The 16,886-nt window shown below is 41.7% G+C and overlaps 1 protein-coding gene across 1 annotated transcript in view; it reads right to left on the bottom strand.

Annotated features, from left to right (window-relative positions):
- The window catches only part of fabp (fatty acid binding protein), a 35,923-nt gene that overhangs the window by 3,466 nt on the left and 15,571 nt on the right, over positions 1-16,886 (bottom strand). The window contains 2 exon segments of the mRNA XM_019059633.2: positions 1,529-1,639; positions 1,641-1,801. Coding sequence (XP_018915178.2) covers positions 1,529-1,639; positions 1,641-1,801 — 272 coding nt within the window.

Here is a 16,886-nt window from a genome sequence, read left to right as displayed (position 1 = left end):
GGGGACCAGCCCCCCGCCCCCCACGAGAGCGCCTACTTTTAGGGGCGCCACCTTAAGTTTAGCCTAGGGCGCTAAAAATGTAAATCCGGCCCTGACTGCGGCTCTCTTTCTCTGCCGTAGTATCTTGATTTATTTTGCGAGGAAAGCTCCGTACTTTTGAAGGATGCCTGCCATTCCTGATATGTTGGAGCGCCTTCAATTTCGTACGATACTGTGCAATACCTCTGGTGTGAAATAGTTGCTTCAGACGCCGTGGCACGCTGCGGCGCGCGAGCAGAGAGCGCGAAACGCGCATTGGCGCCTACAAACCTAACAGGGATACTTCACGCGTTGCGCAATGCGTACAGTATCCCTGTTAGGTTTGTAGGCGCCAGTGCGTCGCCGCTCCGCTTTGTGTTAGGCTCTAATATTTAATTTCGCGGAGTCAGCATTTTTCAACTCATGATTTTGCAATGCTTGCACACTCTGTATGGATTATTCTCATTTTAATTGATGAAATAAAATATGTAGTAGAGGAAAATATAATGTGTGTCTTGTAAATATTAAGGTAGTTCTACACAATTTCTTACAGCCTTTTATAGTCAATGGCGATAAAGTGTGAAGCCCGATAAAGCGATAAGTGTAAGTGTAAAGGCGATAGGAACTGCAGCTCGACTGTATACTTTTTTATAGCTTCAAATAGCCCGGCTATATGATTTGCTCCGCTTTCTACAGCCAGCTACATGATTTTCAATAACCTTCTTTTGTCGGCTTTAAGAACTCCTACGGTATTTTGAAACGCAGCTCCTATCGCCAATTTTTACCAGGGTATACCCATCGTGGGATGAGCCCTGCCATACATGTATTCTTATGGATCTTAGGGCTTGTGTCAGAATCAAAGACATAAAGACGGAGTGCTCGTATCTAAAAGCATGGGGAAAAAGTGAAGCCTGGTTTGGCGCTGGGTGCTTGTGTGAGTGTGTAAATGAGCGCGGGAATCCATGGCGGCAAACGGAAATTTGATTTGAACTTGTCCTCTTGATTTTTGCACATTTCTTCTTCGAAACGTATTTTAAATTCCTAAAACGAATATATTAAGAAAGTTGGGACTGCGTCCTATTATAATACACCTACTTTTGCTCGGTAACAGGCAGTAATCTCAGATAAAGTTAGTTTTTCTTCTGCTCATGGTGGTTCTGCAGGTTCAAACAGGCCGTTACAGTTCTAGATGAACGTTACTCCCAAATGAAATTAATCGGTCGACGACGGACCAAAACTAACCTAAAGTTAAAGAAATATGAGTGGGTAAGTGAATTTGGGCAAAAATCAACCTAGAATACTTTGTTTCCGCAATTTTATTTAGTTCCCGCCCTACATTTGAATTTCAAACTTGTCCCGATTTCGCCGCCAATCCTCTAGCCAATCGTAGAGGTGGTTGAAAAGAAGCTTCATTTTTTGCTTTTAGCCCTCCGTCTTTATGTCTTTGGTCAGAATGGATATGGTTCCTTTTGATTTTGATACGTCCAGTTGTGAGAAGTGGGTAACGTACCATTTTGACTTCTTCGGGAGTGAACTCGCGGACGATCTTGGTGACCTTGTCGCCCTTCTGGATCTGGATGAGCTTGTTGCCCTCCTGCGTGATGACGGACTTGACGTTGCGGACCGTCGGGCGTTTCTTCGTCGAACTCTTCGCCGAGCTTGAAATTGGTCGTCGTGTCCTTGAACGTCGACTTGGACGTCAGCGTGTACGTGTCTCCGTCCTTGGTCAGCTCCATCACCGGCGAGACTGCTGCTCCGACCTTCCGCGTGAACAGACCCACGCCTGCCGGAAACAAAAAAACAAAACAAAAACTCATTAGAAAAACGCTTATTCAAAATATCGACGGTGAAACTACCAAACCACGTATCTCGTTTGCGGTGTTTAAAAATCCACGCTCGCATTTTATTTTTTTGAAGTAGACCAAATCAATATCATTCCTTGCAATTTTCACAGAATTTTCTCCGCGCGAAGAGGAAAAATCACAGAAATTTTCAAGACTGGACGTTAAGTAGTTTTTCATTTAAAAAATAAAGTATGACAGGAAGTCTGCGACGTCGCAAACCGAGATACGTGGTTTGGTAGTTTCACCGTCGATATCTTATTCCCGCTTAAAAACGCTTATTCAATATAATAAAATCAAAGAGTAACGCGTAAATCATATGAGCCCCGAGGCGCGAAGCGCCTGGTGGAGTTGGCCCGCGAAGTGGTCAGGGGACGTAGCCATAGCCCCCTGGTACCTACAAAAGAAAAATATCAATCGGCCCCGGGATCAAATGGACGGAGTTAAACAGGAAGGAACCAAGCCACATCGGGATCGAACCGAGAAAAAGAGGTTTACAGTTTGGCTCCTGCATAAGACCCAATGTAAACAATAATCTTCAAGTTCAATTTCTGCAAAATTTGCTCCAAAAAAAACTTTGAATTTTTGGTGATAGATAGTGGTGACAGTGGTTGAGTTCAAAACCACTCATAATTCAATTTTTTCCAAAATGAGGGTTGGTTCCTTTCTGCTTAACTCAGTCCAAATCCCGGTGGTAACGCGAAATGTTTACAGAATTGACGAATGGGTTTGTTAAAACCGAAGCTCGCGAAAGAGTTTGAGAGGGTGAAAACATGGACGTGTCTATTCCCTCTGATAAGTATATTCTATGTTGAACGTATTCATCCCAGAATGAACCACGTGCAAATGAATAAAATCAAGAGGAACTATGTATGTCACGCGATCACTATACGCACATAGTTCCACTTCATTTTCACATGTGGCTCTTTTCAGCATAAAATACGTTCAGCTGTTCATATCTTCTGAAAGTAATGGGTTCCTAACGGCACATGAACCACGCATGAACAGCAAAAGAGGAGACAATTTAAATGCCGATTCAGGGTGACAATTTTCTTGGACTTCGGAAGTACCTCACTTTTCAGGGATTTTGAACTTATAAACATACCCAGTCTCTTATCTTCTCTTTTTCATAAAAATTCTTAAAACGGGAAATTTTAAGCTAGTTTCTTGAAATTGAAAAACTGCGATGGGTTGGCTGAGAGAAAGAATTTCAAGGTTTCGCAGTAAAATTCCCTGTCTTTCCACGTTTTTAGCTGTTTGTCTCGTTTCCTTAAACTATTACATGAAGACTTTTAGGAACCCTTCTCCCTCTCGTTATTCAGCCATAACGCTGACCCAAGCACCCCCCCCCCCCCCAGAAAAAAATAGATCCGTGGGAAAAAACTAGATGAAGGGCTTGGAGGACAAGGCACATAAGTGCAGTTTTTGCTATTTCGAGAAATGCGTGTTAGAAGTTTTGAAACTACACGGACAATTATGCTGGGAAGAAAGTTTAAATTGACTTCCTGGTGCTAAAGAATTTGAATTTGGGAGCGTATTCTTAACAGACATAGAGTACATAGAGTCGTAATGTAAATGGGAGAGCTGGCGCCATGTTCTGCTCGACGAATTCCGAGCCCGGTGTGCGCCTAGTTCGGGTCACTTTTTCGATATATGTTCGATCCAAAATGGCGGTGTGGAATACGTGGTGATTCCTATCTTCTTTGTTTACATTGGATGGCCGGGTACCCGCGTATCGCGAACAATCGATTATGTATCGAAAAAAAGACCCGGCGTCACACAGGAGTCTCGGAATTCGGGACCTGGAAAATGCTTAAAAGTGGCGCCAGCTCGCCCACTTACATTACGACTCTATGTACTCTATGTTAACAGAGTATACATTAACACTAGTTTTACTTGAAATCATTAAGATCTCAATTTCTTCAAAAACTCCACTTATGTCCTTGTCCTCCAAGCCCCTCAAAGGTTGATCCTCAAAATCCTCCGAGTGGGTGTGAAATTTTACACAACTATAACTTACTAGAATCTGCTCATGATTTTAATTTGCATTGGTTCGCATTTGATTGGCGATCGACGTGCGAACTGCGAACTCGATCGGTGAATTAATTCGCTCGCCGCGAAGTTGCGGAAAGCGAGACAGCTATTCAAATCGCTCACGGCTCAATTAATTAGATTCCTGGCGTCCGAAGCACGGCCGTCCGTCCGAATGTGACGTAGCAGCCACCGAGCTGTAATCCATTACCATGCTCGGAAAGCCGGAAAATCTGGAATTATCGCTTTCTTTTCACCGGCTTACGCGCGAGAACCCACTCCATTTCCCGGCGAAAATTCCCCCGCAATTGAAGAGTGAAAATTCAAAATCTGGTAAGGCGTTGTTAAGGGGCCGTTCGAGTGTTACGTAACGTACTTAGGGGGGGGGGGGCAGTGTTACGGTATGTTACAAGGGGGAGGGGGGTGAAGCCTAGCGTTACGAAAAAATCCGAGCCGAGGTGGGAAACAACTTTTTAAAAAACGAGAAAAAAATTGAGAATCCCGCTCTTTCTGGCTGATTTTGTTGAAAGTGGGAGGGGGCATCGGTTATCGTTACTTACTTCAAAAGGGGATGTGTGGGCTGCGTTAGTGGTGAGGTTTATGGATTATGAATTTATGGAGGCCATACAAACATGAACTTTCATTCCGCCATTTGGCAATACAACTATTTGGCCAAGAGAGAATACCTAGAGCCTCGAAAAAGAATACTAGGCGAGCTGATCAAGTGTTGAAGTCACTTCTTCGCGTTTTTTAAAGCGTAACATTCCTCGATGATACCACTATTCGACCACGTGGGAGCCCGTGTTGCCTACTCCGAAAATTGAAGGCGAACTGCCGATGCGATAGAATCACCTCTTATTTGGTAATATTTAGCATATTCCGAACACGTATGACATTCACGGTGATACCACTATTCGACCGCGTGGGAGCCCATGTTGCCTATACTGAAATTTGAAGGAGAACTGCCACAGCGTTCAAGTCACCTGAAGTGGCAAATTATCGTTATCCCCAGTAAGAATCTATTTGATAATTTTACGATGGTATTCCACTTAAAATGTTTTAACATTGTCCTTTTTATGATGCTATGTTAACGATCTCCTGTTACCTCCCCTAATCAGGGTGGCAATTTCTCGTAAAAAATAAAATCCCTCCTGTTTCCCTTGAAATATTTCATGGAATTTCATAAACTTATGAAAGATATTGAAAAATATCTTTGTCATGTTTCGCAAAATACAAATTGTGACTTTCCTGACTTTTTGTGCGTTTGAGTGCGGGTTGCATACTCTAGTCCCTGAAAAATACGAAATATTTCACAGCCTCGTGAAATTTCATGAAACATTTCACTGAAAAGTCCAATCTTTCATTTCTTCCTTACGTTCCATGTCACCCTGTCCCTAATCACAATATAAACCGCATGGGACCTCCTAAAAAGGGTCTTGACTTAAGAGCGACAGTGATATGACCCTTGATCCATTGCACTGTCATTGGATAAGTCGCACTCGCAATACAGAGGTACCAAGATGAGAATGAGAGGAGCCGGCCTGAAACGGAGTTAGGCGGTGAATCTGGACGGGATGAGCCGACCCAGTTCCCAATTGCGTGAATCTGGTCGCTCCAGATTCCTGGCGGGAGGCTTAATTTGTGACAATAAGGAATTAAGTGCTTCTGGGCCCAGGAGCCCGGACCACGCCACGCAGCCGCTTCCTCATTGGATGCGTGGACAACCCGTGATTTCCCAACGTTGCCGTACGTCACAAATTTCAAATTTAAGGATCTCAGCATGAGATTTTTGGGGTCGATTTTACGATCGGAACGTGAAGGCAAATTTTTCGAACCGGTGAACGATCAAAATCAATCAATTTTCATCAACTTAATCGTTGACGGCATTGGATTCATATTGCAGATTTGTCATGATTTCGATCCCTAAAATGAAAGAAATCGATTCAAAGGAAAATCGACTTTTTTCCCCCTGCGTCGCTCCCTTCCCTAAAAGTTACTTTTGGAAGTCGACGTTTAGATTCGCCTAATATTGATTGGAAACCAAAGAATTGAGCAGTTGGCTCTGGAATACCCTAACTTGATTTGCAAAAACTTGCCCAGCTGAATGCTCACCCCGACATTCATCAGTCAGCATTTGGCAAATCTGATGCTCAGGGCTGGATTTGCCATTATGACATAGGCTATAGCCTAAGAGCGCAACATTCTGAGGGGCGTAACACTTTTGAGAACTTTAAAACGTAAAAATGTACGCGTTAAAAACTCTTCTGGTGGAAGAAGGGGTATGTTCCATTCCCCCCTTTCCTCCAAATTACACCTCCGTTATAGGAACTCAACAAAGTTCAGTCTAGGGATGCTAGAAATGTACGCTGAAAAAGAAAGTTCGGTCGTATGTACCAAAGTTCGGTGTTCCATATCATCCCAACGAATTCGGTTTGTCAAACTGAATTCTCAGTTTATCAAACTGAACTTACGGTTCGTGTAACCGAACTTGTGCGGTGAGGTGAACTGACGAACTAAGTTTGGTCATATATGGCAAAAATTTGGTTACACGAACCGAAAGTTCGATTTGACAAACCGAATATTCGGATGATGTGGAACACCGAACGTTCGGTTGCACAAACCGTAAGTTCAGTTTGATAAACTGAGAATTTAGTTTGACAAACCGAATTCGTTTGGATGATATGGAACACCGAACTTTGGCAGAGTTCTTTTTTTTTCAGTGCAAATCTGCCCCTGTTGATGCTCAACAAGTTGCTCATCAATCATCATTTGGCGGAAAGCAGCGATGACCTTCGAACTCAACTTTTGCCTCACTCGATTACATTTCTTAGATTGTTGGTCCGTCTTTGGATCTGACTTTCAAGATGAAACGCCACGAACACGGGTCCGCGAGCGACTTGGCGTCGACGCTGGTTTGAGGCAATAAGGCAATTAGGCAATTAGGGGGCGATCAGGAGGAATGAGCCTACATGAGTTCATCCTTCGACGCTCATCAAGTGGACGATTCGTTTCTATTCGAAAATTCGGCGTCGCACAGTGGATCTGGTCGATGGGAGAGGTCGGACAAAATTCGGAAACTTTAAACGCTTATAACTCCGTCTTCACAGGACGGTGAGGTTCTGAAAGTGGTTCCATTGGTTTCCTCGTGAAATTTTCTTTGCGAAGCACCCCTTGAATTTTAAAATATGACGAAATTAACATAAAAATTTGCAGTTTTAGTCAACAATTTCATGTCCGATCTCTCTAATTGACTCGAACCACTGTGCGTCGACCGAATTGTGCGCCGGGTTCTGAGCCTCAATGGCCATCCATCAGACTGGCCACGACGCAACACGACGTGTCAACGCTTCACAACAATTGTCACTCACAAAATCTAGATAAATTACCTCGAGGTCAAGTCGGTGACTTTCCTATACCTTAAAAATTATACGCTCTCCCCTCTAGCACAGGTCGTTGTTCATAAAATACGTGACGCTCAAGGAGGAGGGGGGTTGAGCCTGCGGGGACGTTCAGGGCTCCGTTACGTAACGTTAGAATGGGCGCCGATTTTCGGAAATATATTATGAAAACTCAACACGAAGGGACCATTTTGCATTCAAAATAATTCATCACTGAACACTAATTTGAGATGGGATCACAGAGGGCGTTACGTAATTTTTTCTTTATAGGAGGGTGCAGACCTGTATTACGGGCGCTATGTGAGGGGGGGGGGGGTCAAAAAATCGGTTTTTTGCGTTACAAATCTTACGAACATGAACGGCCCCTAAGATAGAGGGAAAATACCTATACTTTTGAGCTCTGTCAAGACTTTTCTGGCATGAATTTCAGCACCTATGAAGTACTGAGAAAATATGCTTAGATCTTCAGTTGGTTACCTATGGATGGCCGTGGGAAGGAAATCTACCATTTTTTCTCCGGAAAATTCCCTCGATTGGGCATCCATACATAATTAATTGAAGTGTCCTTTGCGATTCTGAAGCGCTGCTTCTGACTTGGGCCCTCATGCAAAAAAATTGATGCATTAGCGGGGCTGTCTTCGTTTTAGTGGAAAGGTTCATTCAGTCACTGTCGATAAAGCAGCCAATAAAAGTAATATACATATACTGCCGTGCCTAGGAAGAACACCGTATGAGCCTTCAGACGTTGCCAAGTTTCCTCCGATAAAAAACCGAATTTACCGGGAAAATTGTGAATATTATTTTCCAAAATTTTCAGACAATGTTGTAGGCAATTTGATCTAAAATATCTGGAAATTGCAAGGAAAAATATGCGTGAATGTTGTCAAAAATACATGTTTTATCAAGGGAAATTTAGCAACTCTCGAATGTTCATACGGCGTTTTTCCTTAGCACGACCGTATATTCGACGCAATGAATGGCTCCACGTTGCCCGCGAGATGGGGGGGGGGGGGGGGGGGGAGGTTTACGCGAAAACTGAATGATCTCGTGCTCATCGCGAGTTCAATAGTTTGTTGACGGTCAAGGTCAAGAACGCGACGTCGCGCTTTGGAAAACCGAGAAGTCAGCGGCCCGATTATTGAGTCTATCGCTATGACAAAGCTAGGTACAGCCCTTTCTTCACCATGCAATCTATCGCATTTCGTGCCTTGTCGTGCTGCTTCAAGCTTTCAATGATCGGGTCGCTGTTGCTACTCCAGCACGTTCACAGTGGGGCATCTATTTATGAGCTAAACTGCTGTGCTAAGAAAAAGCCGTATGAACATTCGAGCGTTGCCAAATTACCCAGAATAAAATATGTATTTTGGAGAAAAATCATGCATACCATTTTTTCAAATTTCAGACGTTTTAAATATAAAAATGCGACCAAAAATGTCTAGAAAATTGAAGAAAATATTCGCAATTTTCCGAATAAATTGAGGTTTTATTGAAGGAAATGTGGCAACGTCTGAGGGCTCATACGGCGTTTTTCCTAAGCACGGCAGTAAAGATCCGCGATGCGTCAACAGAGGATTTGAAAGAGAAGAGAACATCGCGCCCGCCAGACGCGCAGTGTCGACGAGAGACAGTAATATTGGATTAGTGAATAAGAGACAAAATATTTCAGAAACTACACACTATACAATGTAATCGGCATAAGCGGTGTAGCCAGGGGTGCTATCGGGTGCTTCAGCAGCACCCCAGAAATTCTGACCGGGGGGGGGGGGGGGCGGGGGCTCAGCGGGCACTGTCAAGGCAGGGCTCATGTAAGGGCCTTCCAAAACTTTGAAAACTCACATAAAGGAGGATTTTAGAGTGGCTACGAGGGACCCCAACCGAGAGGAAGGGTCCCGAAAACGTATCAGCACCCCCAAGAATTTTCGCGCCAAACCGACATTGGAGATTCAAAAGTCTGAGGTCAACGCTACTTTTCGCTTGATGATGATCGATGAGCATCCTGTTGAGCTTAAATTTCGCCAATTGATGATTGGTGAGCGTCGGGGTGAGCACTTTACTAGGCGAGTTTTTGCAAGTTAAGTTAGAATTGCTAAACCAGTGACTCAACTGTTGGGTCATGCGTCATCATTAGGCGAATCTGTCGAGAGGTAACTTTAGCACTATAGAAAAGAAGAAGATAGCAGAGCGGGGTCTCGAAAACATTTTCGTCTTCCTCCGGCCAAAGTATCACAAGATCCATGCGATGTTTTAAAATTTCCGCCGCTGTTTTATTTTTTTACGGAGAAATTTTTCAACGGAGCTGTCCAAAAATTCCGCTGAATTTTTTTTTTTTTTTGTGCTGCCTATAAAATTCAGTGAAATTTTCAAACAGATTCAACCAAGAATTTCTCTGTCGAAAAATAAGATGGCGGCGGAAATTTTGAAACCTCGCGTGGCGCTTGCGATACTTTGACCGGAAGGTGACGAATTACTGCTGAGATAACGTAGTCACCAAGGTAAAATTCTCTTATGCGAATTTGAATGGAATTTGCAATTCGACAGAAATCTACCGATTTCCACGCAAAATGCATGGAAAATTACCGATTTCCACGCAAAATGCATGGAAATTTACCGATTTCCACGCAAAATGCATGGAAATTTACCGATTTCCAAGTCGCATGCAGCTGATTTCCATGCTCAATTCCGCATGAAAATTGTTTCACGGAGGCACTAAACCAGTCTACGAGGGCAAAGGCCCCGGTCGGACATGACAACAGCGCTCTGATTGTGGCAGGAAGACACTGATTTGGTGCTCGGTGCTCGAACGAGCAGTGGTTCAGCGCGAACGCTGGACCGGACTGGAATCCGGTTCAAGTCTCTGAACCCGGCGTTGCCAGTTCGAAACTGCATCCTTTGCGCTTGCGCGATCCGTCTGGTAATTTTCGAATTTCCACATCAAATTGGGCAAAATTTTCGCGCCGCTCTGGTTTCGTCGATTCGGATGCGAGCGATTGCCACAGTGTTGCCCGAGGTCAGTTCGAGTCGAGCGGTCAAAGCTCTTTCGCCTCTCTGTGGTCCTCTAATTATCCTCCTCGCGCTCGATTCTTCACTAGCAAAAAAGGAGCCTTGGAAAGCATCTCGGTACGATAATATAGGAACTCCAGAGCGTATCGCGGACAAAGTGGCAAACAGAGATAATATTTTTTAGAGATACTTAGTGTAAAAGTTACTTTCGACATTCAAAGCTCACGGAGAAAAAAACTTCGTGCGTGGACCGAAGTTTGGTCATATGGATCTATGAAGTTTCGGATTGAGCATCTGAACACTTTAGTCAGCCTGAGGTTGGATCAAATCGAAATTCAGTTCTTACATCTGAAGACTTCGGTTTCACATGCGAACAACTTCGCTTCTCACTCTGAGTACTTCAGATGTAAGAACTGAGTTTCAGATGTGTGATCGAACTCGACAGCTAGACCTTAAGTGTTCAGATGCTCAATCTGAAACTTCAGAGATCCATGACCAACTTCGGGTCCACGCACGAGATTTTTCTCCGTGCTTAATGACGACCGATGACTAAAGAAGGGCGCACCTGATTTAACAATCCTAAACTAATTTACAAAAACTCACGTAGCAATCATTAGTCAAATTTTATTTGGTTCTTCCTCAAATATTTTCTTATCAGTCATCATTAGGGGACGTTCACAACCGCGACACAGTGGATCGAGTCAATAGGAGAGGTCGGACAAATTTTGAAAACTTTAAACGCTTAATAACTCCGTTTATACTAAACTTTGAGGTTCTAAAAGTGGTTTCATCGGTTTTCTGGTGAAATTTACTTCTAGACGCATCCGTTAATGTTGAATATATGACGAAATAAATATCAAAATTCGCAGTTTTAGTCGAAAATTTCATGTCCGACCTCTCTAAACGACTCGATTCACTGTGCGCGGGGTCGATAAGTGCGTTACGCCGTTTTGTTTTTACGTATTAAAAGGTTAGGATTCTAAGTCACAGAGGAGTTACAAAGGGGGAGGGTTCAAAAATTCACAATTTAGCGTTACGTACTTGATGAACGATCCCTTAAGCGAAGGGTAGCGTTGATCTTTTTATTATCGGGCCATTGCTTAAGAATGATTACTATTATTTGGAGGCATCATTTTATTCATTTTTTATCACATGCGTTTCACACATACGCGATGGAGAAATGCAAATCCAGAGTTAAGTAAATGATTTAAAAAAAAATGGCTTTCACATTGCAATGTGTTTTCAGAGCACTATATAAATTGTAAATAATTTATATTTTTTCTAGGTCTCAAAACCTCGCGAAAGTTCATGAGATATTTCACGGAAATTTCCGATGTCTCTTGAAGTTTTTTTCCATTTTCACCCCCCACCCCCGCCCCGACCTTGAAGAAGGAACCGCCCGTGTTCCAACGGCAACTAATTTCTGATATCGCGCAAGTGCGGTTGTTAAGCTACTGGTGCGCCTTCATTTTTTTTTGATAGGCCAGAACACCATCTCAAGCGTTAAAATAGTTGCATAGTAATTGTAATTATCTGTGAAAGAAGCAGGAATTCGGCAGCCAACGGTTAGTGGATGATACATAATTGTGGAGGAAGGAAGGTTACATCTACAATTTTGCACACTGTTTCTTCTGCTACACCTCGATCTCTCTCTCTCTGCCTCTATTAAAATCAGGTGTTTTTGGAGAGCTGAGGTGAATGGACTAAGATTTTTGCATCGTCTGAGCTGATTTGAGAAATTGAGGCTAACCGTTAGTTTTTGTTGAAATAAAAAACAAATAACAACTTTCGCCCAAAGCTAAACACTGGCAATTTCTCCGCCTGTCTGACGAGGAAAAAAACTCGGATTGGCCTCTCTTGAGACTTAGTCTGTCCAGTTAACGGACCTCTTTACACGCCATAAAGGAGGAAACCTTGCCAATTTGTGGGCTCTTTGACGGTAGTTACTGGTAAAACAAAATTACGATCAAATAAAACTACCTCAAGGGGATGGAGGGAAAGTTACTTTCTTAGAATTTTAAAGTGTAGTTCTCATCGATCTCGTTAAGGAGCGATTTTCTGTAGGTATATACTGGAAAAAGTGTTAGCAAAAATATCTGACGCCAGTTCGGAAAGTAGCTAAACCTTGGTTTCACACATATTTTCCTCTTTTGATACAAGGTACCTAAAGTCCCAACTAGAGAAAAGCCAGTACTAGGGGAATACGTAGGGGAATGCTCCATCGCAAAATATACTGAAAGTAGTTTGGTGCTTAAGTGGACTCAGGTTTTTTTTTTTTTTTTTATCAGTTAGTGTTAAGTAAGTCAGCAGAAAGGGTGAACTAACGTCAACAAGAACGTTATTTCCTCACTTATGAGTTAAATTTGGAAAATGCTAAAGCATCCATCGTATGCTACGTTAAATTTTGAGAGGAAGACAGCTAGAAATTGCACTGGTTAATTTCGCAGCCTATCTTGTGGTCCATTAATAGTAAAATTCGGTCTAGAAATTACCGATGGCACTCACCCATTGCTTTCATGTACTCGTCGAATTTGTCGCTAGTTTCGAGTTTGTAACTCTTGCCTAAACACTCGCTCACCATTTTCACGATTTAGAATTAATTAACGAGGGAAAAAAGAATTAGTCTAACGCGCGTTAATAAGCGGATGCACTGAACTGACGGGCGCTAGCGGTGAAAGATGCAACACAACTGGGCTGCTGATGAGAACAAATGAAGCAATCTCGGCGATAGTTTCAAGTTTAGGATCTGTGAGTTGTGTTTACACATCTCCGCTTCACTGATAACTGATAATACACCGGCATGAATAATGGGAAGTCTAACGATATTTTTGTGCACTGTTGCCACAAAGCAGAAAGCTTCTGTAAACTGGTAATATCTCTCTGTACGACACAGTGGCAGGATTTCTACAATTTCGTAGATTCCAATTCCCTGACATGACCTAACTTTTCAGGGACTTTTTTGTATTTTCCCTGACTAAAAATTTCCGCATTCATCGACTTTCCTGACTTTTGGAAAAAATTTTCCACTGGGACTTTTTTTTCTTTCGAGTACTCTACTGAGCCGACACGTTGCTCACGAAAGTCCCTGGCTTTTTTTAAGAATTTCGTGACTTTTCCAAGCAAACCGTCTAAAATTCTGTAGAACAGTATGTTGGACATATTTGGACAGGAAACTTCAATTTTTGAGGAAATCTAATATTTTTAGGCGTATGAGACATTTTAGATTTTAGAAATTAAAATTTTGAAGAGCGGAAAGCGCGGCCAAAAACTATGACTTTTTCAGCGAAATTGAATTTCTTGACATCCTGTAAGTTACTGCCTGTTCAAGGATAATTTTCTCCGTAAGTTGTTCAAGAGAATATGCAACTTATTGAGATTGAGGATCCTGACGTAGTATAAAGTGGTGGCATATTCATCGACATTTCTGTGTTTTCGATAAAAAAACAAATTTGAAGTTAAACAATAATAGGTAGGAGATGCATCTTTATCATCGACCACATTGAAAAAAATTTTTAAACTAATATTTTCAAAATAAAAGTTAAGACTAGGCATTCCATTTGTTACAAGTTTTACTCTGGGGCTGGCTCCATCCGAATCATCGTGATCTCAATTTTTTCAAAAATTGTACGACTGCATGCATTGGATCATCCCATTGGTAAAAAATATACTCAAAGAGGAGAAAAAATGAGCTTTTTACGATATTGGTCATGAATCCCAGATATTTTCAATGATTTATTTTACGAGAGAAATGAGGATGAAATCTGAAACTTAGTGTTCAATCCGGCACCTCTGTACACTTGCGCGTGATAATACAAGTGTTTGTACAATTAACGGTAAAATTGGAGTAATCAGAGTCGTACTTTAGACAGGACCCGACCCCCCTTCCCCTCCCCTTCATAGCCGCCACTGCCTCATTCATGATCACGCCCTTTGAGCCAAAGGCGTTACCCAAACTTAACCCCCTACCCCCCTTCATCGTTACGCAAAAGAGGACTTTCCTCCCTGTCACAACAAAATATTATTGGCAAGGAAATGATCGTGAATTTTTGCATATGGAGCAAGTTATTCTTTCTCTTTATTTTTCCTTATTTTTCTCGCTTTTATCTTAAGCTAACATTGAAGCATAAATTAACCTGTGAAATAATTTATTATCACATTTTTTACCTCCTTATTAATCTCTAGGATCCCTTACGTATGATGCCGAAGAGCAAAAAAAAAAAAATCAATGGGTGGATTTCGTTACTGAGGATGGTAGAAAAAAGTGTAGTCGTTTCAACATGAGCAGTCGATAGTTATTATTTCATCTCCTGACAATGAGGAAAAATGTGCTGCAATTCATGGGTAATTTTAAGCGAACATGAATTCTGATCATCTGAAGACAAATTACTTGAACGTCCGATATGACCGTTTTCTGAAAGTTTCAAACATGCAAATCAAATAATGTCTAAATCCGTGAAACCGAAGAATTTGTTGTTGATTTAATTACGCTAAGTACATACAGCATTATCGCACTGTAGATGTATATTCAGCGATGCGACAGGTTTGCTCCTTATGGCGACGCACAGTGGAAAGGACTTTTAAAGGAAGTCGGACATGATATTTTGAATAGAACTGCTTTTGATCTTCACCTCATCACATTATTTATTTACTTATAGGGGAGGTTATCGTAGGATATTTTAACAGGAAGGAAACAAATGGAACCACTTTTAAACTTCTGCGACTTGTATAAACGAAGGAGTAAGCTTTTAAAGTATCCGCACATGTCCCACCTCTCCTGCTCCCCTTGATTCAATCCACTATGCGGCGGTCTTAAAAGTTTTCCATATCCAAAAACAACTGATAAAAAGAACGAAGTCGAATTTAAGAACTTTAGAAGCTCAATTAAAGTAAGAGGTTATAATGCTCACACGAAAAAGGAGTATATCCTTCTAGTGAGGTCATGAACCCTGATCGGAGAGAAAATGATATGATTCAAATACATATATCTGTGTTAAGATACTGATAAGAAAACTCATTGTCTCCTTCCTCTCTAGCAGTGAGCAAAGTCCACGCATGTCTGAACCTCGAAAATCAGGATGGGATAAAGAAGTGACTACTTTAATTTTAAGATACCACCATGTGATAAGCTATCCGGGCTTTTCGATTGTCTATCGACGCAATCCAGTCGGTAAAAACCACGAGGAAGAGCGACTTGTTCAAATAATCTTGGCCACTATTTTTACAAGTAGTTGCAGTCGGATTTAGACCTTCGGTAAATTAATTTTTTAGTTGGAGTAACAGATCTTTTAACGTCGTGCGTTATGGGGACGGAAACATGTTGAAAACGTCCTCGCACAGATTTCAATTTAGACCGTTTAAATTACTACTTAAACGTATTCATGCTAAAAAGGACTATGCACAAATTACAGAAATGAAAATAAACTAAGCACCATTCGCTTAGGTAGGGGCTCTTATGTAAATCTGTAACTCCATGGCAATTTTCCCCAAACAAGTTATTTACAGTGATTTTTAGGAATTTCTCCCTTTGGACCCCCTCCCATGGGCCATTTTTCACCGCAGCCCCCGTTCTCTTCCCCGAAGAAAGATGTAATGAAACCCTACTGCTACTTACATGGGATTGCGTGCTTTGTAGTTCCTATCGATTTAAATGCTTTTCACGTAGTTACTGATAGTAGAAATACGTCTATTTGAGTAGTCAAAACGTAATTCCTGACCCGCTTTGCATAAATGTGCCCATTTCGGATATCGAAACGTAATTCCCGATATGACAATTGACACCTGCATTATTAGAGCTTTAATTCTACTTGATACTCACATACGAGGAAGTAGTAGACAATCTACTAAAATGATCATTTTACTCACCTGAAACAAAGAGAAAAATAAGATTCGTTAGTACATTCATTTGTAAAGGATTATAATAGGATGCCCTTTTAAATGGATATCTACCGTCGCTAGCGGTATCTTTTTCTCATACACGATGGGATTTCCCAAGAGCCTTAGACGCTTTAGTCGGGAAAAATAATATTTAAACGAGTAAAGGAGCAGAGATCTTAATTGGATGGATTTTCTTACTTTGAGATCTGAACGGAAAGTCATTCAACTTGTAGTTGAACTTTGATTCGTACAAATTGGAACGCGCAACTATTTTAACACCGGAGTGGGCATAATTGCATAGCCAGTCAGATGAAGGCGCCCCGCTCTGCAAAAGCCCAATGATTTTTCTTCAAGCTTCAAGCTAATTCTCAAGTATCCAGCACTGACGAAGCTTTTATAAGAAGACAAACTGCAGTAGAAAACTAATATGCATCGTCTTTATTACATATCTCCATACAACTCAACATTTACAGTGTATTTTTCCAGACGTGTTTGTTTGGTGCATTCAATTTGAACATATTTATGCTAAAAGAAACTATACATGTAAATTAATTAAATAACTTAACGCATAAGCTTTTCGTGCATCTTAGTTCCTCTTGGTTTAATTAATTTATAGCACATGGTTCTCTTTAGCATACTCAGTAAAGCGGGCACAACGTCATACATAGATATAAACGATACGCAGGGCCGGATGTAGGGGGTGGCCACATGGGCCGCGGCCCAT

The sequence above is a fragment of the Bemisia tabaci genome, chromosome 2 (genome assembly GCF_918797505.1).
Source record: "Bemisia tabaci chromosome 2, PGI_BMITA_v3".
In the NCBI taxonomy this organism is placed as follows: domain Eukaryota; kingdom Metazoa; phylum Arthropoda; class Insecta; order Hemiptera; family Aleyrodidae; genus Bemisia; species Bemisia tabaci.
Note: the sequence above shows the minus strand (reverse complement) of the source record. Positions and strands in the feature narration are given on the sequence as shown.